This window comes from Peromyscus californicus, unplaced genomic scaffold, assembly GCF_007827085.1.
Source record: "Peromyscus californicus insignis strain IS unplaced genomic scaffold, ASM782708v3 Scaffold_20__1_contigs__length_68692818, whole genome shotgun sequence".
NCBI lineage: Eukaryota > Metazoa > Chordata > Mammalia > Rodentia > Cricetidae > Peromyscus > Peromyscus californicus.
In genome coordinates, this window is record NW_026294503.1 from 29,831,006 (window position 1) to 29,856,060 (window position 25,055).

The following is a 25,055-nucleotide window of genomic DNA, read 5'->3' on the forward strand; positions in this document are numbered from 1 at the left end:
TAAAGTAGCATTCTGCTTTGAATTATGGTTTCCTTCGTATGTTGTGTTGTCAAATAAATACATGCCAACAGTTTTAATGATGATTAATCTGGAAACACTATTTTAAGATGGCTTTATTCTAGTATACATCCCAAAGTTGTACTAGACTGATGTAAGAGGAAAGAGCAATGGGAACGCTGCTGATGGAATTGTAAACTGGTATGGCTATTTTCAGAAGGAATTCGGCGCTCACTATAAAGTTCATATGCTATATGGACCCAAAGAACTATAATACAGTACAAATAAACTAACTCTAGCTACAAATTACTTACTTAGATGAATGAGAAACAACACCATGGAAACTAATCAGCAAATTCCATGTGGAAGCATTAAAAGACATTGTATATAGTAGCTATTTGAGGGGATAAACAGAATACTGGACAACTCAAAAAGGTTCCAATAATGTTCTAGTTTTTCAATTATTGGTAGATTCAAGGGATTCTCTTAATTTTTAATTTATAGTATACAAATAATGTGTATGTTTCTTTTGTATTTACAAATAACTAAAAACATTTTAAAATGTGGTCAGTCACTACAGAGCACATGGGCTTCACTCATATATGCCTGACCAAAAAGCTTGGATTAGAATTCAGATACCCACTCTATTCCCAACATCTATGCTACAAATCATAGATGATCTATTTTATTCCATTTAGCATTACATAAAGACCCAAATGATTCTATATGTAGTGTATAATGTCTGATAGTAATGATAGCTAATGAAAATCTAGTATTGCAGAATTCAAGAGACAAAAGGAGATACCAGACTGACTGAAATGAGTAAAGGAAACCATGAAAAAAAGGAGTATCTAGTCCAGTCTCACTAAGGTTGGTTAAGATTTCCCAGAGAGAATGAGTTTTAATTCTTTGTTTGCTATTTCTTTAAACCAAGAAGTAACTGGAAAAAAAAATACAGCAACATTCATATACTCTACCACCTAGACTGAAGCTGTAACATAACTTGCATTTATCATTAAAAACATATGCTTCTTTTTGTATTTACAGGCCATCCATCTGTACTCATGGCATTGAGAATTACTAACTATATTGCCACTATGGCTTTTTTTTAAACCACTAGTATTGACAATCTGTGTATAACACTTCCCTCCAAATTCCTCCTAGCCCAGTTTCTGCTAGGTTATGCCAATGGAAGGCAATGGAGGGTAAAGAGAAGGTGGGGGGGGGGGGGGGATGATAAAATTCCAAGTTAGGACAAGTTAGCAGTTGCTGAATGGTGGGAAAATGGGATGATGGTAGTAGACTACAGACTGTCTGTAGTTTTCCTTTTCCTGTAGGTGGAAGCAATACTGAAAACTGAACCTACTGAAAACTGAACCTTGTGCACGCTAGGCAAAATCTCTACCATTGAGTTTTCTCCCCAGTGCACTTGTTAGCTTTGGGGAAAAGGTCTCACTAATTTGCCAAGGCTGGTCTTGAACTTGTGACTCTCCTGCCTCAGCTTCCAAAATAGCTGAGATTAAGGCCTGTACCACCAGGCTTGGCTTTCTTTTCTTTTCACTACTCTTATTTCATCTGCCTTTCTTTGATTGTTCCACTCTTTTTAATACCTTTATAACCAATCCTCTAACTCATATTCTGCTTAAAATTCCCAGGTTGATCTGTTTTCTTAACTCAATGCTAACTGGTCTACCACCATTTTTCTTTCCAACTGAGTTTTAAAATTTCTAAATATAGAGTTCTGCAATATTAGTTTTTGATGCTTACATTCAAGTGAAATCTTCCTCATTTAGTCTCTAACATTTCTTAACTTTGCTCATGTGTTGTTTAAGTAACAGCTCAATTTATCACCTTCTCTTTGTGCTCAGTGCTTATTATTTAGGTAGTAATTCTTCAGAATTGCCTCAACTATTTTTGGCCTTTAATTCTCTGTGTGATTGTCAAATTCTACAAAATTCTAAAATGGGCTGGAGATATATCAGTCAATAAAGTGTTTGCCACACAAGCATGAGGATCTCAGTTGGGACTTGTAGTTGTCTGAATAAGAACAGACCCAACAGACTCATCCATTTTAATGCTTTGGGAATAGCATCAGGAGGAGTGGCCTTGTTGGAGAAACTATGTCACTGGGGGTGGGCTTTGAGATTTCAAATGCTGAAGCCAGACCCAGCGTTACTCTCTCTCTTCTTGCTGCTCGCCTATCTGGACGTAGAATTCTCAGTTACCTCTCCAGCACCATGTCTGCCTGCATGCTGCCATACTTTCCATTACCATGATGATAATGGAAACTTCTGAATGCAAGCAAGCCCCTATTAAATGTTTTCTTTTTTAAGAGTTACCATAAGACATTGACTAAGACAGATCCCCAGAACCCATGTACAAAAGCTTGGCACAGTAGAGAAAGGCAGATGTGTAGGACTCACTGGCTGGCCAGTATAGCCTACACCAAGCTCCAGGCCAATGAGATCCCGTTCTAAAATTCAAAATGGATGGCATCTGAATAGCACCATCTGAAGGTGAGCTCTGGTCTCTGTGTATGCCTGTATGAACATGTACCCACACATACTGACAAAGTCACCCTTTTTACTCCCACTCCCATAAAATCCTAAAGAGACTGTGACTTACATTGAATACATACTTTACTGAAGCAGAACTGTCATCTTACAGTATCAACCACACTGTCACTTTATCTATGGATATAGTAAATTATTTGAATTCATTTTCTACTGCTAAACCGTTTTTTAATTCTCTAGGACGAAATTATTTTTAAAGTGTCTATGGTGTACATTTATTCTTTATTCTATTGGGTCTCACTAGATAGACCAAGCTGGCCTCTAACTCAGGATCCTCCTCCCTTAGTCTCCTGAGGGGTGAGATAGTAAGTGGGAATTATTATGCCTGGCTCTAGATTTGGCTTCCTAATATTCTACTTTAGATTATAAGTAAGACTAGTCTATAAATTTTCTCTCTGCACTTGAATGGCATTTTTATCAGGACTATTTTATATATAAGCTCTTTTTATCCTTCAGAGTGATTTATAAAGCACAAAACATGTTAGTTCCAGCTGACCCAAGCTGGTGGGAGCTCATAGACTCTGGCCTGTCAGTTTGGGAACATGCATGGGAACGAACTAGTACCTCTGAATGTGGGTGACAGTTATGTGACTAGATCTGTTTGGGGACCTCCTAGCAGTGGGACCAGGACTTATCCCAGGTGCATGAAATGACTTTTTGGAACATATTCCCTAGGGTTGGATACCATGCTCAGCCTTGACACGGGGTGGGGAGGGTGTGGGGGGGAGGGGCTTGGTTCTGCCTCAACTTAGTACATCAGACTTTGTTGACTCCCCAAAGGAGGCCTTACCCTCTCTGAGGAATGGATGGGGGGGGGGGGTGGGATTGGGGGAGGTGGAGGGAAGGAAAAGGGGAGGGAGGGTGAACTGGGATTGGTATGTAAAATGGAAAAAAAAAAACTTTTTTTAAATAAATTTTTAAAAATGTTAGTTCCTCAATGCGAGTCACAGCAAACTTGGCCAAAACTGCAGAAGTGGTCATCCTTTTCATGTTTCAAACTACTATATAGCAGACATACTCTCATACAGCCAATTTCAATAAATATTTTTTAATTCATGAACTCGTTGATGTGTATGTCAAGAAAACTTTATCATCAAAAAAGCAAACACCTTAAGAAAAACAAGCAAATACCTAAATGACAGTCATCCCATAAAACAAAGTGCAAATTTATAAGTTAGGAAATAAGCTTATAGAGTGTGTTACCTATGAGATTATAATTCAAAAATAAACTACACAAAGATTAAGGGAATCAAGAGCGAGGCTGGAAGGCAAATGTTCATTGCTAAGACACTAAGCTGACACAGACTGTAACATGTCCCCATGAAGTTCTTTACCTTCACTGAACTCATCATTTTCACTAACGGTGCTCATGTTTGCAAACATCAGAGCAAGGGCCTAAATCCTCACCACCACTGTAATCAAAAATAGCATTATGTTTTAGTTTTTGCATGAATAAGGGTTACAGAGACACTGCAATTCCACACTATGCTCTAACTTCTTCAGAAAAAAGAGGGAGGAACTAGAAATCTGCCCGAATTTCCTAAGTAGGAATCAAAGTCCAGTGCCAGTGATCTCACTAGGGCTGAAACACTGACTTTTACATTTGTGTTTCCACTGTCTTCTCACAATCTCAGTTAAAAGATAAAGTATTCTTCTAAGTCAGATGTCCCTCTAAGGAGTAAGACATCACATCAAATAGTTTTACATTTACTTGGTTACCAGTAAATTAGCAAATCTTACACCAGGGAAGACACCACACAGGCTAAAACGAGAGACTCAATCATAACTAATTTTACCATAGTCTGAATTTCTCCTATAACATTCAAGGAGGTATCTAGCTACTGCTTAAGTATCTTTCTTTGTAGAACTTAAATTTTAGATTTTAGCCAGTTTTTAGGGGGAAAAAAATACAGCCTTTCATTAAATACACATTATGACATAAAGGCTGGCCACAAGAATCATGAAATCTGTATACTGAGCTGAAATCCCTCACGTTAATTTCTCTCCATTTGTTCCAATTCTCAGAGGCCACCCATAACCAAATATAAATAATTCTCATAACTACTGAACAGTCTTGAAGATTCTTCAAATATGTGAAAAGGAAGTTGAAAGACTGTTACCCATTAGATTATTACACATTTACTCACAGGGGTAAAACTTCTAAATGTCTCCTAACTAGTAATTCTGAGTTGGCTTTTGAAAGAACAGAGCTTATATGTTTAGGGACACTTACCATAAGAGCTTCTTTACACTGTAGACTAAAGGAACAATGGAAGTCCACCTTTCTAAGGTGTGACTGTTAACTGTTTTATCAAAGGGCCCTACAGATGACACAGGTACTGTATCTACTAAATGCTAGTATAATGAATGAAACTCAAAAATAATTGAGAAAAACACCTTCAGCAGAAAGATGTTTTGCAAGAATGATTGTTACAGGACATAGGTACTCAAAAGTCCTTAAATAGTACTCAGAGGTCTTTTCTAGGTCTAGCATAATCAAGGAAGTTCACACAGTGAAATTGTTTCCTCTGTTCTTACAGTTAAAGCTTAAAAATCATTCTCCTATATATAACTCCTCTAGGCTCATCATAATCAAACAAAATACAAAAACAAAAAGTCCACCTATTTTTCTCTGCTTGGTAATATAATCTTTTACATATGTACCTGAGTAATCTTCTATGCTTATGAATCATTCTTTTTTTGTTTTTTGGTTTTTCGAGACAGGGTTTCTCTGTGTAGTTTTGATGCCTATCCTGGATCTCACTTTGTAGACCAGGCTGGCCTTGAACTCACAGAGATCTGCCTGGCTCTGCCTTCCGAGTGCTGGGATTAAAGGCGTGCGCCACCACCGCCACCACCGCCACCACCGCCGCCGCCACCCGGCCAAATCATTAATGCCAATCAGACTCTGGCAGTAGCCATTCATTTCATGCTTATTTTGCCAAGCAGGTGGTAATTACAAACAAATACATTATTTTTTCATCATATCAGTTTTTAAAATACTGTTTTATTTCATTTGAAGAGTACAAACAAATCCCCTGGGTAAATTTTATTTTACTTGAGACAGGATTGACTATGTAGCCCAGTTTGCCTCAAACTCCAAAGCATTCAGAAATAACAATATAAATGCTGGTGGGTTTGCCTTTTTTAAAAGGCAGATTTACACACAAATATTTTTAAAAGTATTTTCTTCATAGAATAGAATTTTAAATGGTTTAAAGTCATTACAAGATCAAATGTATTAAGCATATCATATAAACTTAACAAAGATTGTCATTAGTTATTATAGCTTTTAAAATTTCACAAGCATAAGTGAGAAATATTTATATAAGCCAAAATTCAACTCGCTTATTGCTTTAATATTTCCACTATATGTCCAAAGTTGCTGGGAGGGATAAAAGAGAAAAGAACACAAATGAGAAAGAATAAAAAGAATACATACAAATAAAGGGTGTGTGAAATGATGGGAAAAACCCAACCTCTGAATCTTGTGAAAGGGAACTAAGAACTAGAGAATTTCAGTGATTTAGGCCAAACCAGTAACTGGTGGAACAGTAGTGTTTCCTTTAACAAACCTGAACTGCGGCTTTTGGGAACACCTTTAAAACGGGAGTACTAAGGCCAGACCTCACTTATAGAAAGAATTCAGTATCACCCTAACACAGATCAAAAGTTAAATATCCAACCCTGGCCCCTTCAAAACCTTTTCCAATCAACCAAACCGCCATAGACCTGCCATTCCCTAAATCTGCAAATGCCTACCAAATGCTCTTTTCCAGAAAATACTGTTTCTGTTGCTACTGATCAGCGAACAGAAGCTTCTTCAAAGCTATTTCACAAACTTCTATGCTATACTATGAGGATATTTCAAAGAATGAACATTCACCCACCCTCTTTATTGGAGACAAGATCTCGCTATATAACTCAGGCTGGCCACAAAGTTACAATGCTCCTGCCTCAGCCTCCCGAGTGCTGGGTTTACAGTCTTGTACAACCATACCAGGCATCTCTTTTTTCAAGATTGGTTATATATGACCAGAAAAACTACACTCACTGAAGAGGGATGAAAAAGAAAGGAAGTTGTTCTTTTTCGTTGTTCTGGAATCCACAGACAACGCAATGATCTATGAAACTGAACAGGAAATGTTTTACTGACATCTGCATGGAAGACTTTTTTTTTTTTAAGATTTATTTATTTATTATGTATACAGTATTCTGCCTGCATGTGTCCCTGCAGGCCAGAAGAGGGCACCAGATCTCATTACAAGTGGTTGTGAGCCACCATGTGGTTGCTGGGCATTGAACTCGGAACCTCTGGAAGAGCAGTCAGTGCTCTTAACCACTGAGCCATCTCTCCAGCCCCCGCATGGAAGTCTTTCAATCAAGATTATAGTCAACAAGCTACAGTAGTAGAAGTAGTTTCCATGAACTTGCTACTAATTAAAATTACAGGTATTTTCATATTACAACTATATGCATCCAAATAGGTAGCTGTGGCTAGCACAGTTGTTCTAAAGCAGGGGGTTTTGCCCTTTCTAATGCTGCAACCCTCACGTTGTAGTGATCCCCAACAATAAAATTATTTTTGTTGCTACTTCACCACTGTAATTTTGCTACAATTATGAATCATAATGTAAATATCTGATATGTGACCCCTGTGAAAGGGTCATTTGACAGCCCCCCAGGGTCACAACCCACAGGTTGAGAACCAGTTCTAAAGCTTATACTCTGGTGGAAGGAAGACATAGTAACCGATCACAACTCTGCATTTCTAATATCTGTGACAGTGTTCCAATCACAAATCTGCATTTCTAATATTTTTGACAATGTTTCAATTTAACTGGCCTCCTCACACAATCATGAGTCATTAGAACCATTACTATAGGACAGAGTTCACAGGTTTCTACTTATTAACCAAAGATGTCCTTGACATGACAACTGGTAACACACAGATCAGGGGAAATAATGACAATTCTGAGGGGTCCTCATGAGAACTTTCATATCTACTCTAATGGTAATTGTTCAGTATTCATTACTTCTAAGATTTTTAAAACATGTTTAATCTTTGCTATTATTTACTATGTCTGTGTACATGTACATATGCTGTTTGAGTGTGCACCTAAGGGTCAGAGGACAACTCGTCGGAATCAGCTGTCTGCTTCCCTGTTCAGGTTCGGGAACACCAACTCAGGTTTCAGACTCGCGGGAAGCACTTTCTTCCACCTGCTCTGCCTGCCATCTCGCCGAAAACCTTCCAACACTTTTTTAAAGGTCTAAAACTAACAAGATAGACTTCTTATTTAAGATAATGTACAAAAGTATCTTTCTTTCTAGTTCCCAATGTAGACGTCTCATAATCTCTCCTCCTTCTCTCCCTCTCTTTATACGATTAAACGTGTATCTTGAACTTTTATTGATCAATTCTACTGTTTACAGATAAACAACGGAGAAAGGAATCCAAAGTAAAACATGTACCTCTCCTATTTGAAAGGGCTGTAAGTAAAAGTTCTTATTAAACGTTCTTATTAGTTTACATGTTCCCCATTACTCTCTATTCTAAGCCAGAAATTACACTATTATCTAAATATACTTCTAGTAATTCAATATAAAAAACATTTCCCTAAATTAAATTTACTTAATGTAGTTTATAGTTAAATAATTTTTTACTTATGTCTCAATAATCATTTCCCCCAAAGACATATTTACCTTCAGCCAGTGCTGGTGATTCTGTCCTTGTCCTTCTATCTGTTTAAAGAAAAAAAAAGGGAAGAAAGTCTAAAACATCATTATACATTCAAACATGTCATTACAGCTAACATCAACCACAAGTACCCTGAGTTCCCCAGATCTACATGAAGAGCTGAGTATGGCAGCATGCCAGTGCATTCCTTATCACCTCAGAACCAGAAGAGAAGGGAACACAGAGACAGACAAGATTCCCCCAAGGTCACCAGCCAGCCTACCCAAAAGAGCTTCAGGTTCAGTTAAAGACTCTCCCTCCCTCCCTCCCTCCCTCTCTCTCTTGCTTGCACGCATGCAAAGCGTGCAACACACACACACACACACACACACACACACACACACACACACACACAGTAAAGACTGAGGAAAAATATCCAACTTCAACCTCTGGCCTTCATATATACATACACCTATACAAACAAGCACATATATAACATACACACCACACCCTCACAAATGCTGTAACACATGTATTTCCTTGGAGGAATCCAACCACTCTTTATGAAGGACCTACCTCGAGTAAAGTATCATATTTGCCCTACAAGAACACCAACAGATGGTAAAAGAACAAGGATGCAGCATTCAAGATATTCAAAGACAAACAGTTAATCTCCATTTCATGTGACAACTCTGCCTTTCCAGGTTCTCTGGTTGAAAATCTTGGATTCTTCTACTTTCTTCTCTACACTCCATGTTCTACTTTAAAGGCCTCACCCTATTAGTTGTATTACATCTACAAACTCTTGAGGTTCTCCATAAGCCACAAAGGTCAGCAAATACAGAGCCAGGACTACCTTAGGTAGAAGTGTGAACTACAGCAAGCACATATGTGTGTGTTTTATCCCAAAAGGTCACTGTTGTCAACATGCAAAGCTAAAAGCAGGTCTGATATTCACATCCAGCAAATTTTGTTTACAGCAACCAAACAACTCAGTACGGCAAACAAAATACTCTGCTGACTATATTTAGTTATTAATCCATTGATTTAAAACTTCTGTCTTAAAACTTCACACTATCTAAAATTTATTAGAGTATTAATCCTAAATCATTCATTTCCATCCACATATGTGAGTCATTCATGATCAAAGCCTAACATCACTGTGGTTATCCACAAAAATGTTTCTTGGATCAACATTATTAATACTAGCGAATGAACAGCTTTTTAATTTCTTTTTCCTGCAAAAACTAACTACTTTCCCTAATGACTACTGTAGCCACCCAGAAGTAAGTGGCTTGGCTAACTACTTTAATAAGCCACAGGGACAAACCAGTAAGTACCACATGTTTAAAACCATGAGGAAATTTCAAGTCACATTATCAAGTTCTTAATAAGCCAGTACATAGTAAAATACTAGCAATTATAGTCATTCACCTTTGGAATAAAACAAGTCAAAAACAATATTAGGTAATATTTAAATTGAGTAATCCAAGCACCATTTAGTATGTACGTACAAACCTAAAGGCTTTCCAAGTTAAGTGTTAAAAATCATTCCTTTGCCTCCAGGAAAGGGTAAGACATAAAAGTTGTGACTCGAGAGCATTCAGCCACTATGTCAGGGCTATATAATCCTCAATAACTAGCCACAAAACCTAGGTACATGATAAAACCTAACTGAACTCAACTGGTTCAAGGTTCCCTTGAAATACACAGAAAACAACTTTCAAAACCACCTTAGAAACAGAAAGGAGCACTTGGATTGATTAATGGGCCACTGACCATGTTCCAAAATCTGACAATACCATAAAATATCTTATACTTCTTCAGAGGAGAAAAGAAGCAAGCTAATCATGGTGGTTTGGATGAGAATAGACCCTAGTTGGTAAAACTCCCTGAGAAGGATTAGGAGGTGTGGCCTTGTTGGATAAAGTGTGTCACTGTGTGAAACCTCAAAGCCCACACCATTCTCAGTGGAGTCCTCTTTCCTTCCTGCTCTTCCTCTCTGCCTCATGTTTGTGACCAGATGTAAGCTCTCAGATACGGCTTCAAAGCCATGCCTACCTGCCCAGTGGACTGGGCTACCTCCTGAAACTGTGAGACCCAAATTAAATGCATTCTTTTATAAGTTGCCTTGGTCATAGTGTTTCACAGAAATAGAAAAGTAACTAAGACACCAACTAATAAAAATTTTTATGAGAAACAGGACAGATAAGAAGGGCTCATACATTAGGGAAAGAGAGAAATTAGAAAAAGTTCCATTATATATAGCCATTAAAAAAAATCAAAGTTTACTATGTACCTAAATCAAAACAGATACCCCAAGACATACGATGAATATTGTGCTCCCTAGAATCAGAGGATAATTTATTATGAAAGCTAAAATATATAAGGTAAAAATATATTCTGAGAAACAGTTCCATATAGTGCTCTGGCAAACAAGACAAGAGTGTATTTGTATTTATACCTAGAGGGAAGGCAGGGAAATTAGGTAGCAGGAGAGAGTTTCTGATGCCTTGTCTAAGTTCAACTTTAAGGGGTTTTGTTTGTTTTTTGTTTTGTTTTTTTTTTTTTTGTTTTTTCGAGACAGGGTTTCTCTGTGTAGCTTTGCGCCTTTCCTGGAACTCGCTTTGGAGACCAGGCTGGCCTTGAACTCACAGAGATCCGCCTGGCTCTGCCTCCCGAGTGCTGGGATTAAAGGCGTGCGCCACCACCGCCCGGCTTTTTGTTTGTTTTTTGTTTTTCAAGACAGGGTTTCTCTGTGTGGCCCTAGATGTCCTGGAACTCTTCTCTATAGACTGGGCCAGCCTCAGAGATCCATTTGCCTCTGCCTCCCGAGTGCTGGCATTAAAGGTGTGAGCCACCACTGCCAGCTTAAAGTGATCTCTAAAGACTGGATGGGAGTCAGAAAAGATGGAAAAGGAAATAGAAAGTTCAAGCATATTCTAAAGAGGAAGGTATTATGACTGTGCAATAAAATGAAAGATTTCTTTTTTTTTTTTTTTTTTTTTCCGAGACAGGGTTTCTCTGTGTAGCTTTGCGCCTTTCCTGGAACTCACTTGGTAGCCCAGGCTGGCCTTGAACTCACAAAGATCCATCTGGCTCTGCCTCCTGAGTACTGGGATTAAAGGCGTGTGCAACCACCACCTGGCCAAAGATTTCTTTAATGAGCAGTGTTAGAATAATCTCTTCGAAAACTTAGACCCTTTGCAGCCAATATATTGTAGATGGATTACAGCTTATTTTTCAGAAATCTCAAAAATATTGTCTTATTAATTATTGGAGGAAGAGTATATTAAAATCTAAAGAATGATAAAAAATTTATAACAGATAGTTATTACCAGTCCTAAGTGCTGGAAAGGTGGCTCAGTGGTTAAGAATGCTTTACAGGTCACAACTGCAGAAGATCTGCGTTTGGTTCCCAACAAAGAACATGGAAACTGACAACCACCTGTAACTCCAGTTCCAGGGGGTCCAACACCCTCTTTTGAACTCCACGGGCTCCTACACACACGTGGTAGACACACGCATGTCTGGCATACACACAAAAATAAATTTAACTGAAAGTAAATAATATAAAAATGTTAATAGTTCCTTAATAATTCATAATCAGGAGGAAAAAATATAACTTACAACAGGTAGATAATAAACATACATACAAAATAAATATACACTTCATGCAATTTGCTAAGTTATCTCATTATCTATAAAATCTTTACAAACTAGGATCTATTATTTACAACCTGAATAAACCCCAGGGATCCTCCTGGCTCTGCCTTCCTGTCTCTGGGATTACAGGCGTATAGATACTGTACAGTGGAACTTTTCTGATAACCTCAACTAAGGAATGTTTTAGAATATACAACAATAAACCAAACACTATACAATGGTTTCTGGAGGAGGTGCTCCAATCAGAAGAAGCAGACCTAAGATATGTTTCCAAAAAACAAATTAAGTTGTTTTGAAACTCTGTAAATTCAAATTCTGAAAACTTCAGTGCTTATTAGGAGATACAGGCACAGTGGTGTTGTTCATTTTATCTGTCCTATATGCTCAAATGCTCTTATAAAATCTAAACACATGATTCAATTTTAAAGAAATAATAAGTAGTAAAAGTCATTAACAGAGGAAAAACATTTCAACTCCATATACAGAGAAAACAGTATTTTCCTAAGGGTCAAGTTAGAATCAAATCAAATAAATTGCTATTCAAATGGAAAAATGCATTTGCTCCAAAATAATTCCAAATGCTAGTTTGATTTTTAAATTCAGAGGGTTTTGTTTGTTTGTATGGTTGGTTTTATGTCTTAACATTTTCTTTACTTTTTTAAAATTTATTTTTATTTTGTATGTATGAATGTTTTGCCTGCATGTATGTCTGTGCACCATGTGTGTGCAGTGTTTGCAGAAGCCAGAAGAGAGTACTGGATTCTCTGGCACTGGAATTACAGATGGTTCTTAGCCCCTGTGTCAGTCCTAGGAATCAAACTCAGGTCCTCTGCAAGAGCAACAAGCAGTCTTAACCATTGAGCCATCTCTCCAGCCCCTGTTTGTTGGTTTTTGAATCATGACAAAAGTTCATGGCTTATTTCAGCAATGCAAAGTTAGTTCAGTCTATCTACAAGCTATCTGTACCCAATTAACAAAGAAAACCAACCATATAAATTACCTCAAAAGATATAGATAGGGCTGTTAATGAAGGATATAGTCATTTATGGCAAAAGAAAACAGATTAAGTAAAATAAAAATTCAAAAATAAAGTCATCTATTTAACTAAAAGCCTAAAATAAACCTAATTCTTAAGGAAGATCTAACAGAAGCTTTCCCTTTCAAAGTTGAAGAGAGACAAGGACTCCAGTCCAATGCCATCACCTCCTACTCAACACTGCATTTCAAGTCACAGTCAGTGTGAAAAGTTAAGAGAAAAGGTTAAAAATATTAAATTGATTGATATGCTTTTTATTTATATGTGCATGCTTTTATACTACGCATGTGCAGGTTCTTGTGGAGATTAGAAAGTACTGCAAAAGCAGTATGTGGCTGAGTCATCTCTTCACTCCGTCTTCCTTTTAAAAGAAATAGTAAAAAAAAGTAAAAAAAAAAAATAAAATAAAAAAAAGAAATAGTAAAACCTTTGGTTCCCACTATGAGAACTACTTACACAGAAAAACAAACAAACAAACAAACAAACAAACAAACATACTTTAGAGTCCAAGCATTTGGTATGAGTATACTACTAATACAAGAATAACCAACTGTGCTTATCACAAGTGAAAAATGAGAAAGAATTATTTTCATATACAAAATTGTATTAAAATCAGAACAAGGAATAGAGCTAACAAAAGCTGAGCAGTAGCTATACAGAAATAAAGCCATAAAACTTTAGGAAAGAGCTGGGCAGTGGTGGCGCACACCTTTAATCCCAGCACTCAGGAGGCAGAGAGGCAGGCAGATCTCTGTAAGTTCGAGGCCAGCCTGGGCTACAGAGTGAGGTCCAGGAAAGGTGCAAAGCTACACAGAGAAACCCTGTCTTGAAAAACAAAAAACAAAAAAACAAAACAAAACAAAACAAAAAAAACTTTAGGGAAAAAGCCAGAAATACAAGGTCATGTTCATTACCAGGAACAGAGGCTATAATGATAGCAACTGACATTTGTTAATAGAGTCTTCCAAATTCACCTAAATACTAAAGACATTTCTAAGCAAAATCTCTAGAACTTTTTGGTAGAACTTAATATTCTGAAATTTATATGGAAAAGCAAAAATTTAAGAGGAATCAAAATGTCCAAGGAATCAAGTATGTCAGCTTGCCCAAACAGATTTCAGGATATAAAACAAGCTAGAGTAGACATCATGGTACTGGTACAAAGATAAACTGGCATAAAGAACATACACTACTGAGAAACAGGATGCACAGTCCAGCAACCAGCACACGTACACATACAAAGTAGGAGGAAGCATGTGTCCCTACGTGCAGACCACTGAAGGAAGGAGACTGTTAACACAAATGGAGGGGTGTTGATTATTCATATAAGAAAAAAAATTCCTAAACTATATCATAAATAAAAATAAGTTCCTGTGGAACTTAATCCCATAGAAAAACCCCAACTTTTGGAATGAAATACAGAATGCTTCTTTATGGCCCCAAAGAAGAGACAAGCAGTGTTCACAGAAATGGTACAAAAAGCACTACCCATCAGCAAAAACACTAATAAATTTGACCAAACTAATATCAAGAACTTCCAAGATGAATACAGTGGCTCACGGCTAGAGCCCAAGGCAAAAGGATTGAGTTTAAAACAAACCTGGAATACAAGGTTGAGACATTGTCTCAAAACAAACAAACAAACAAAAACTATTTAACTTAACACTTTAAAGAAACCAAATAGTAAATAGCTGAGCTGTACGATACTGGCAACACGTATATCAGAGAAAGGATTGGTACCTAATACACAAAAAAATCCTGCTAATTTGGTAGGATAGGATGATTTGATTTTCAAAAATGAACCACAGTTGTAAAAAACATTCACAAACAGGAAAACTATCTGTGGTCTTTACATTTTACAATCATTAGACTGACTAAAGAATTAAGAAATCTGAAAGTATTAGATGGTCCAGTGGTTAAAGAGTAATTAACTGCTCTTCCACAGGATGAGAGTTCTCAGCACCCACGTCAGACTCCCTTTAAGGGCAGTTCCAGATAATTTACCACCTTCCTCTGTCCTCTGCAAGAAACTGCACTCAGAATATAAACAACTAAGAAAGCTAACAATATCAAATAGCAGCCAAGTGAGATCGTAAATTCTGTGCTTTATATGCTGTTTAATGTCTGTCAATTAAACAAATGGTCCATGTACTACATACATCTAAATATGCTTATAATACCAATTCTGAGACTCATTACAATCAATTAAATTCTATGAGTTGTTTCTAAGGATCTGCATTTTCCAAGATCAAGTAACTATAATATACACTAGTGTTTATAGTCTAAAACACCAGTTCTCAACCTGTAAGTCTCAATCCCTTTGGGGATCAAGGTTGCCTAAGACCATTGGAAAACACAGATATTTACATTACAATTCATAACAGTAGTAAAATTAGAGTTATGAAGTAGCAATGAAAATAATTTAATGGTTGGGGTCACCACAACATGAGGAACTACATTAAAGGGTCACAGCATTAAGAAGGTTGAAAACTCACTGCTCTAGAAGACTCTTTCTAGAGGCTGACATGACCATCTCTAACAGCCAAAGCTATTGCAAGTCTGGAAATCTCCTCCTCATGGAAAGGAGCACCTTCCTTCTAAAACATTTTTGCCCTTAGAAGTCCATCTTAAAACCAATTTCAAAAGGCCTTGCTCTTAGACTCCAACCACCAGAGAACTGAAATCTCTCTAATTCCCAAGCAATCTCACCGGATGGTAGAGTTATTCATGTTTCACCTAGTGATGACATTTGTTACTTTCTTGTCACTTCTATTCACTTGAGCAAGGCCCCACTTGCTCAAGCCAAAAAGGACTTACTTTCCTTCTCACTGTGACAAAAGACTGGACAGAAGCAACTCAAGGAGGGACTTTTTATTGTCACTAGTTGGAAATGGTGCAGTCCTTGAAGGCAGGAAGGACATGGCGGCAAGAGTGGCTGTTTTTGGCATGGGAGCTCATGGTAATCAGAACTTGGCTGATAAGCCTCAGTCCTCAACCCTGCAATGACCCACCTCCATCCACCAGCCTAGCTCCTGAAGACTCTGTAACCTCTTCAAAGAACACCACTAACCTGGGGCCAATGTTCAGTCTGTGTAGGACATTTCACATTCAAAGCACAACAGTCATGTTACTGAAGGAAGACAAATTCATGAAATTATTTAAATCTGTTTTCCAAAAGAGCACAAATCTACTTTTATCTGCTTACTTTCTATTAGTTTAAATCTTTACGGGTGCAGTATCACATGGCTTCTGTGTCTTGTGGCAGTAGAGAGGATGCTTGAGAACTGGGCATACCATTTATGCCACTATTTCCATAAGCCCAGGTTACAGGTCCCAGCATTACTCTTGTTTAGTTGGGAAAAGCTGTATGTAGCTTTGAGCTTCAGAGACCCCTTACTCAAGCAAAAATGGCTTTATACCACAGTCTTCTAGACATAGTTGCCTTTCAGAAGTCCTGTTGCTAGCAGAAATCCACAGGCCTCAAATGACAAAAAGAGCTTTTTTTTATCTTCAATTTTGTACCCTACTCAATATTTAGTACTTATGTTTCGATAAAGGGAAACAGCATCACATAAAGGTGGAAGTGTTTGATCTAAACTTTAAAACCAGTCAGATCGTAGTCTGAATTCTTTGCAGTTCTGAGGCTCAAACCCTGGGCTTCAAAAATACCAGGCAAGTTCTCTAGCCCTGAGCCACAGACCTAAGCCAGTCTGAATTTTAGTTCTGACAACTGCTACCTACAACACAGGGTCATACAGGCCTCAAACACTGATTTTTCTCATATGGAAAATGGAGTTAATAGTTTCCCTATAGCACTAAGCTGTGTTAACTAGGATTTATGAGGATCTGGTAAAAATGCATTTTTAGTATTTAGCAAAAAATACAAAGTAAGCATTCAATGAACTGGTACTATGATTAGCAATACTGATTAAACATCTACTTTTTTGCAGACACAGTAGCAGCTTCCAGAAACACATAGCTCAAAAATGCCCCCTCCCAAGATTTTACCCTAAAAGAGTTACTGTTGCAATAGTATTTATATATATTAAAAGTATTGAGTTCAACACTACTGTGGTGGTTTGATTATGAATGCCCCCGACAGGCTCATAGATATGAATGCTTGGTCATTAGGGAGTGGCATTACTGGAAAGGGATTAGGAGGTGTGGTCTTGTTGGAGGAAGTGTGTGACCAGGGGTGGGCTTTGGGGTTTCAAGTGCTGAAGACAGACCCAATGTCTGTCTCTCTGTCTGTCTGTCTCTCTGCCTGCTGCCTGCGATCTCAGCTACTCTCCAGCACCATGTCTGCCTGCATGTCATCATGCTTCCTACCATGACGACAATGGAATAAACCTCTTAACCTGTAAACCAGCCCAATTAAATGCTTTCCTTTCTAAGAGTTGCTATGGCCATGGTGTCTCTTCACAGCAACAGAACTTTGACTAAGACATCTAGATTAATGGAACAGACTACAGTTATAACAAATTCAGAAAACAACAGTGCTCAAATAGAGCCAAGAGCATATTCCAAGTATAGGCTGAGGATCCACCATTTAATCACTCATGAAAATGTCTGGTACTTTCTGATGACTGATGTTGGAATCAGAGTCCATTTATTGTTACTGCATTCTCTGAAGCACAAGGATACACTGGAGACTCCAGTGTGTGCATATACTGTGAATGAGTGACAAGCAAAGATGACAGAAGAGACTGGAAGAAATGCAGCTTATCTATGCTTAAGGCCACAAAGACTGATCATTCTGCTAAAAAGATTTGTATAGAAAAATGAAATATCAACATATACATATCAGATAACTGACAAAATTCAGACAGACTGTAATTTCTATTATAAAATAATATAATAAAGAAACCTTAAATAAAATTGTTGGAAGTGTCCACAATGGCTTTATAGGTACTGGTTTCCCCAGACTGTCAAAATAACTCAATTGCCACAAACTACCACTTTGGGGAAATACCATAATATATTACTGTATGTCTTGATAGCAATCAAAGAAATAATCCTTTTAAAACTGTTTAAGCCGGGCGGTGGTGGCGCACGCCTTTAATCCCAGCACTCGGGAGGCAGAGCCAGGTGGATCTCTGTGAGTTCGAGGCCAGCCTGGGCTACCAAGCAAGTCCCAGGAAAGGCGCAAAGCTACACAGAGAAACCCTGTCTCGAAAAACGGAAAAAAAAAAAAAAAAAAAAAAAAACTGTTTAAAATGGCATGTCTCAACAGATATTTTAAAGATGCTGTGTGATCAGTCCACAGGCAAGCCAAGGTGAGAAGAGACAGAACGGATTCAAAAAAGTAATTGTATAAATATAACAACAGTGGCTGGAGAGATGGCTCAGAGGTTAAGAGCACTGACTGCTCTTCCAGAGGACCTAGGTTCAATTCCCAGCACCCACATGGCAGCTTACAATTGTCTGTAATTCCAGTTCCAGGGGATCTGAGACCCTCATACAGACATACATGCAGGCAAAATTGTAAAGTACATTAAATAAATAAATCTTTAAAAAAAAACAAAATAAAATGCCTTGTCACATAATCTAAAACACAAAGTATTCAAAATTCAGTGAAGATCAATATAGGTAGGCCTTGCCCTCCAATACATCAGATGCAAGGCAGAGTCAAACTGCTTAGTAAAAAGACCTGCCCTCAAGATGCTCACTGTCTATGAAATGACATGTAAAGAGATTGCTACAAATCAGCATAATTAAAAAAATGCCACACTAGAGCTCTGTGGTTAAACTGCTATGGCGAGACAGATGAGAAGTAATTTAATTATGTCTAGAGAAGAGTGTCAGAGAAAGCTAGAGAAGTGAAGACGTCAAAGTTTGCCTTCGGTATTTAAAAAAACACCACCAGCACTAACAACTTCTAAAGAGATTTTTCATATGCTTCAAACTTAGAAAAATAACTTTTAAAAAAGGTTTTGTATCGGTATATCTGCTAAACTCAAAAAGGGAAATATTCTTCCCCTAAAACAGGTATTTTAAACACTAGTCATCTGATTGGTAACAAAAGGATACAAGATGAAATGAAACTTAAGTCCTTAAAAAGGCTTCCATAATCTAGGTCAACAAAGAATTCAAAGAACAATGGAGGTTTCCCAGTATCACTGAAAAATACAAACCACATGAATTCCTCCTAACTTCTCCAACAGTAACTATCTCATTTGCTGTACATGCTTAAGCCTTCTATTTGCCCTTTTATTTTTACTTGCTAAGAAGTAAGCAGCCTAATTTCACATTTTGACTATTTAAATCTGAACTTGTACATCAGATTACGAGGAAACACATTCAAATACAGCTATGTACTATAGCAGGCCAAGACTACAAGCCTGTAAACCTAACCTAGGGAGGCTGAGGCAGGATGATTCAGTTTAAAGCCACTTGGGCTACACAATAGACTGTATCTCAAAAAATAAAATAAAAGTATAATAGGTAGGGAAATTCTAAAAAGGAAATGGTGATTATAATAAATGAAGGACAAAGAAAAGATCAATGGTTAACAATTCACTGTTATTTAAAAAAAACTTTTTGTATATTAGTGTTTTGCCTAAACATACATTTGTGCACCAAGTGTGTGCCTGGTGCCCACAAAAGCTAGAAGACACTGGATCCTCTGGAATCAAAGTTATTGAAGGCTGTGGAGCTGCCACATGGGTGCTGGAAATAAAACCTGGGTCCTCTGGAAGAGCAGCCTATGCTCATAACTGTTAAGCATCTCTCTAGACCTCAATTCACCAATATTTATAAAGTATTATAAATTATCCATTTATTATAAGTCAACCAACCCCTTCCTGATATCTTTTTGAAGACAGTGGTATTTTTGAAACCCACAGTTAATTGTATATAGTCAACAGCTGTTACCCTTTCACTGTAAATTAGGAAATAATTGCTAATGTTGACTAAGCAGCTTTTCAGGATGAGATTTATAACAATATATCATTTACTTGTCTTTTCTATACTAAAAACTGAAACTAGTGTTAGCGTGAGTTACATGATTTCTTGATAATCAATAGCTACTATTCAGATAAACATTAATGGCCATTTTTAGAGTGCCTGTCCTTTCATCTGAGTCCGAGGTTTTGAGAAAACATGTCACAGGCTCTGAAAGTATTGTCATAGAGGAAGACCTTTGAGGAGAGACAGAGTGAGGGTACATTTTGAGAGAGAACTGTAACAAATACGCACATTCCTCAAGATGAGCTGCAAAAATTTGAAAATTAAATAACCAGGGCATTCAAGGGAAGGGAAAAAAAAAACAAACACAATGAGTACTTTTTAAAATATCAAAAAGAAGCTTAAGACTTCCCAGAAAACAGACACATATTTTAAGAATGTAAGAACCTAAGAACAGCTGATAGCAGTTTTTTGTTTGATCTTTTTTCTTTTGAGACAGGGTTTCACTATGTTCCCCTGGCTGGCCCTGGAAATTGCTATGTAGACTAATCTGGCCTGAATCTCAGAAACCTGCCCACCTCTGCACACACCCTTCCTCTGACAGTGCTTGCATTTATTGCATTTATTCATTTATTTCTAATTTTATATAAAGTGTTCCCTCTACTATAAAACTGTTCTTTTTATTTCATAATTCCAAATTACTCAGAAAAGGACAATGAAGGACTCTAAATCTGGGTCCATTTCTTTAATTCCTCTAATTTATATGCTTTCTCATGTACATCAATGAAATTACTTCTTATTCTTTAAAAATATTCCTAATCTCCAACTTTCTGGATGTATTTCTATCAACAGGTAGGACGGATATCAGAAGTCCTATAAAATCCATTTCTGGCTCTCTTGAAAACTTATTTTGCATGTCTATATGTGTGTATGATAATCATGTGGGTATGTACGGTATGAGTGTGGTATCTACCTCAATTCCTCACCACATTTTTTAATCTTTTTTTTTGCATTTTATTACATTTTATTTATTGTGTTTGTGTGTACTCACTTCCCAGAGTGTGTGTGGAGGTAGAGGACAGCTTCCGGGAGTCAGTTCTCTTGTCATTATATGGGCTCTGGGGACTGAATTCAGGTAGTCAGGATTTTGAGACAACAGCCTGTAGCCACTGAACCACCTTGACACCCCTACACCTATTTCTTGAAACAATCTCTCCCTGAACCCAGAGCTCATTAAATCAGCTAGGCCAGCCAGCCAATGAGCTTCAGAGATTTGTCTATCTCTGCATCCCCAGTACTAGGACTACAGATACTTGTCACACAACACCTAGCTTTTCACATGTGTGCTAGGAATCTGAACTCAGGTCCCCATTCTTAACTCGGCTGCCACTATATCAGCTAAGTCATCTCTCCAAATCTCCGGCTCTTTTACTTGGCTTGCAAGATGTTCTTACAATTCACTTGAGTAAGGGGCATCTGCTGGCTAAATGCAGAACAAGAGTTTCATTTTCTTATCTTATGTAATATTTTGTATTTTCTATATTTTACATAAAAAGACAATAAAAATATGGTCAAATGTGGCAGCCCACACTTTTTGGTTTTTTAGTTTTTGTGAGACAGGGTTTCTCTGTGTAGCTCTGGCTTTCCTGGAACTCACTCTGTAGACCAGGCTGGCCTCAGATTCATAAGGATCCACCTGTCTCTGCTTCCCAAGTACTGGGAGTAAGTGGACCTCTCTGAGTTTGAAGCTGGCCTGGTCTACATAGTGCGATTCAGGACAGAGACCCTGTCCCCCCCCCCCCCCAAAAAAAAAGGAAGGAAGGGAGGGAGGGAAAGGGAGAGGAAGGGAGGGGAGGGGAGGGGAGGGGAGAGGAGGGGAAGAAGGGAGGAAGGAAGGAAGGAAGGAAGGAAAAACAGTAATCCCACAAAAAGTAGCTACTGTTAAGACTTCACTTTGTACAAATTTGTCATGGAAAAACTTAGTTTCAACTTTAAAACAGCATACAAAGCTGAGTATATAACTCAGTGGTGGAAGTCTTGTCCATTGTGGGTAAGGGTTTGGGTGGGTTTGAGCCTCAACAAAAATTAAGTACAAAAACCATTTCACTTACATGATCTTATTAAGTAACCCAATTTGCTAATTAATTTAAATACATCTTTTCGAAATTAAAATTTCTACCAAATCAACGTGGTAGCAGTTTTTTTTTAAAAGATTTATTTATTTTGGTTTAATGTGTAGTGATATTTTGCCTGAATGTATGTCTGTGCACCATGTGTATGCTGTGCCAGTGGAGGTCAGAAGGGAGTGTCAGATCCCCTGGAACTGGAGTTACAGGAGGCTATTCGCTCCAGGTGGGTGCTGGGATGAACTCAGGCCCTCTGGAAGGGTAAGCAGCAAGTGCTCCTAAGCACTGAGCCATCTCTCCAGCCCGTGGTAGCAGTTTTTAACCTGCCTAGTTTTGTCATTCTCCAATCTGGTAAAAGCTCCCATTTACCAGATTAAATTACCTTTTATAATACTAAGAACAGTTTCTGCAGTCTTTTATAATGTGATTTTTAAACCATGTATTCATTATACTAAATCCTATGGTAAGAACAATGTAAACACCAGGGAAGGTTCTGATAGCAGGATGTGACCTTCCCTGGCTATCCAGTCACAGTCCCTCTGCTTCTGACTGTATCTTAGCTACACCAGGCTACTGGATTAACTCACAAAGTGCCAAACAGCAAAGGCTGCCATTCCTTTATTAGCATGGCAAGCCGAGTATGCTGTGGGAGTTGTTCTCGTGATAACAAATAGAACTCTCTACCCCTACACATATTTAGACTTTCTGGCCCTAAACTTATTGTCACCAAACACCCTCCCCACCCCACCCCCAAAAAAGTTATACAGCATTAAAATGCAGATTTTTAAAAACCTATGTTTGAAATTGGACTTGGGGATTAGCTTTGTTCACATTCCACACAGAATGTTATTCATGCAATACACATTTGAACATTTGTTTTAAAGTCATCCTCCACAAAGTAAAATAAGTAAATTTTACTTTCACTACCAACAACAAAAAAATCCAGTTGTTTGTCTCAGAAGTTATAAGTAAAAGTCTCAGAGAACTAAAAATCAAACAAATAGGAAGATGGAGTGTGGACAAATACTGTGTCCTGTGTACAATGGGAAGAACGTGTACATATTCACGTCATAAGTAGGTCTGTACAGATGCCTGGGAAGATGGTCACCAAGTGACTACCAACACGATAGCTTTAGTTTTCTATATTGTTTTAATCAACACGAGCATGTATTGTGACAGGAAGGAAGCTGCCTGGCCTGATGGAAGTTTATATTCCCAGCTACTCATGGGCCTACAGTAGGAGGATCATGAGTTCAAGGACTATCTACGTAACTCTTTCAAAACAAAAATTACAAAGAGCCAGGAACACAACTTAGTGGTAGAGTGCTTGCTAGCAGTGTGGGATCCAAGACTGAATCTTCAGTCCTGCAAAAAGAAGGTGGATAAGAGGAGGTTGTTGTTATTTAACTATTAAAATATGGTAGGAAAAGCTACCATCAGGAAATGGGAATCTTAGATGGCTCGGTAAAGTGCTTGCCATTTAAGCATGAGGACCTAAGTTCAGAGCCCCAACACTCACATATAAAGTCAAACTTTGCATATGTGCCCATAATCCCAGCCCTAGAAAGACAGAGGCAGTTAGACCCCGAGGGCTTGATGGCCAGTCTGACAAGCTCCAGGTTCAATGGTAGTCCCTGTCTCAAAGGTAGAGAGTGATAGAAAACATCCAATATCAATCTCTAGCTCATACATACACAAGTATACACATGGACACATATATACACCCCCAAAAGATGAAAAACAAAAGTAGTCATCATATGGTACTAGCAAAGACACAGAGATCAATGAAAACAAACTTCAAAGTCCAGAAATGAGCACATTCATCTGCAACCAACTGATTATCACAGATGCCAAACCTGATACTGATGCAATTGAATACCCACATAAGAAAAGATGAACTAGAAACTTACTTCACACTATTAAGCTGTCCCAAATGGAAAGAGCTTAAAAATCATAAAACTTTTTAAAGAAAACATTTTTTTGTTTGTTTTTATTTTTACATGGTTTTTCTGTGTCACGCACGGTCCTAGCTGTCCTGGAACTTGCTTTCTAGACCAGGCTGGCCTTGAACTCAGACATCTGCCCGTCTCTGCCTCCTAAATGCTGGGATTAAAGGAGTGTGCCACTGCCGCCACCACCACCACTCCTCCACCCCCTCTTTGGAGTGAATCTTAGAGCCTGCTACCAGGCACAGATTCCTTAGACCTGCCACTAAAAATACTTGTTTTTTGTTTGCCTTGTTACAGACAGGGTCATAGTCACTCAGGCTGGCCGTGAACTTGCTTGTAACTGAGGCTTGCCTCAGACTCCTGATCCTACCTCCCATATGCAGCCACTATTCCTTTTTTTAAAAAAATTCTTAAAATTCTTGTGGAAATGTTTCACTAGTATATGTTAATTAAATATAACTTACATTTCCCTAGATGTATAAATTATTTCAATCATATTCACCCCTGCTACCCTCTTGTCCTCCTTCCTTTACGCTCTGTCTGATCTCTTCCTCTTCCTAACTGGTCACTCTGCTTCTATTTATGTTTTATTATTTTTGGTGATCTAATGGGCTTCATAAGGGGTTTACAGGAGCACTGCTGAGGATTTATTTACAGGAATATAGGTACCTTATCAGTGGCTACACCACTAGGCAAAATGTTTCTCCCTCCCCATCAACCATTAATTGAATATACATCCCCAAAAGCCTCCTTTATATTGTTATGACAATCCACCAAGATCAAGGCAACTTATAAAAGGAAGCATTTAATTTGGCTTATGGTTTCAGTGTTGGTTGATGATATAACAGAAAAAGGCATGGCAGCACAAACAACTGAGCACTTACACCTGGAGCCACAAGAAGAGGCAAGAGGCACAGTGGAAATGGCAGGAGTCCTTTGAAACCTCAAAGCCCATCCCCAGTGACACACCTCCTCCAACAAGGCCATGCCTCCTGAAAGTTCTCCACAAACTGGGGACCACGGATTTAAACATCTGAGTCCACAGGAGCCATTCTCATTCTAACTACCAAATACCTCAAAAGATATTACTTGCAGAGTGGACGATGGTGGCACATGTCTTTA

The 25,055-nt window shown here is 38.0% G+C and overlaps 1 protein-coding gene across 9 annotated transcripts in view; it reads right to left on the reverse strand.

Annotated features, from left to right (window-relative positions):
* Cyrib (CYFIP related Rac1 interactor B) overlaps positions 1-25,055 on the reverse strand; it is a 101,209-nt gene that overhangs the window by 38,426 nt on the left and 37,728 nt on the right. For 8 of the 9 annotated variants that reach the window (XM_052747894.1, XM_052747893.1, XM_052747896.1 and 5 more), the window contains exon 2: positions 8,277-8,315. The exons of the other annotated variant lie outside the window; for it this stretch is intronic. Coding sequence is in view for 1 of the 8 variants with exons in the window: in XM_052747892.1 (XP_052603852.1) it covers positions 8,277-8,315 (39 nt within the window). In the remaining 7 variants the exon portion in view is untranslated. The remainder of the gene's footprint in view (positions 1-8,276; positions 8,316-25,055) is intronic. 9 annotated transcript variants of the gene reach the window in all.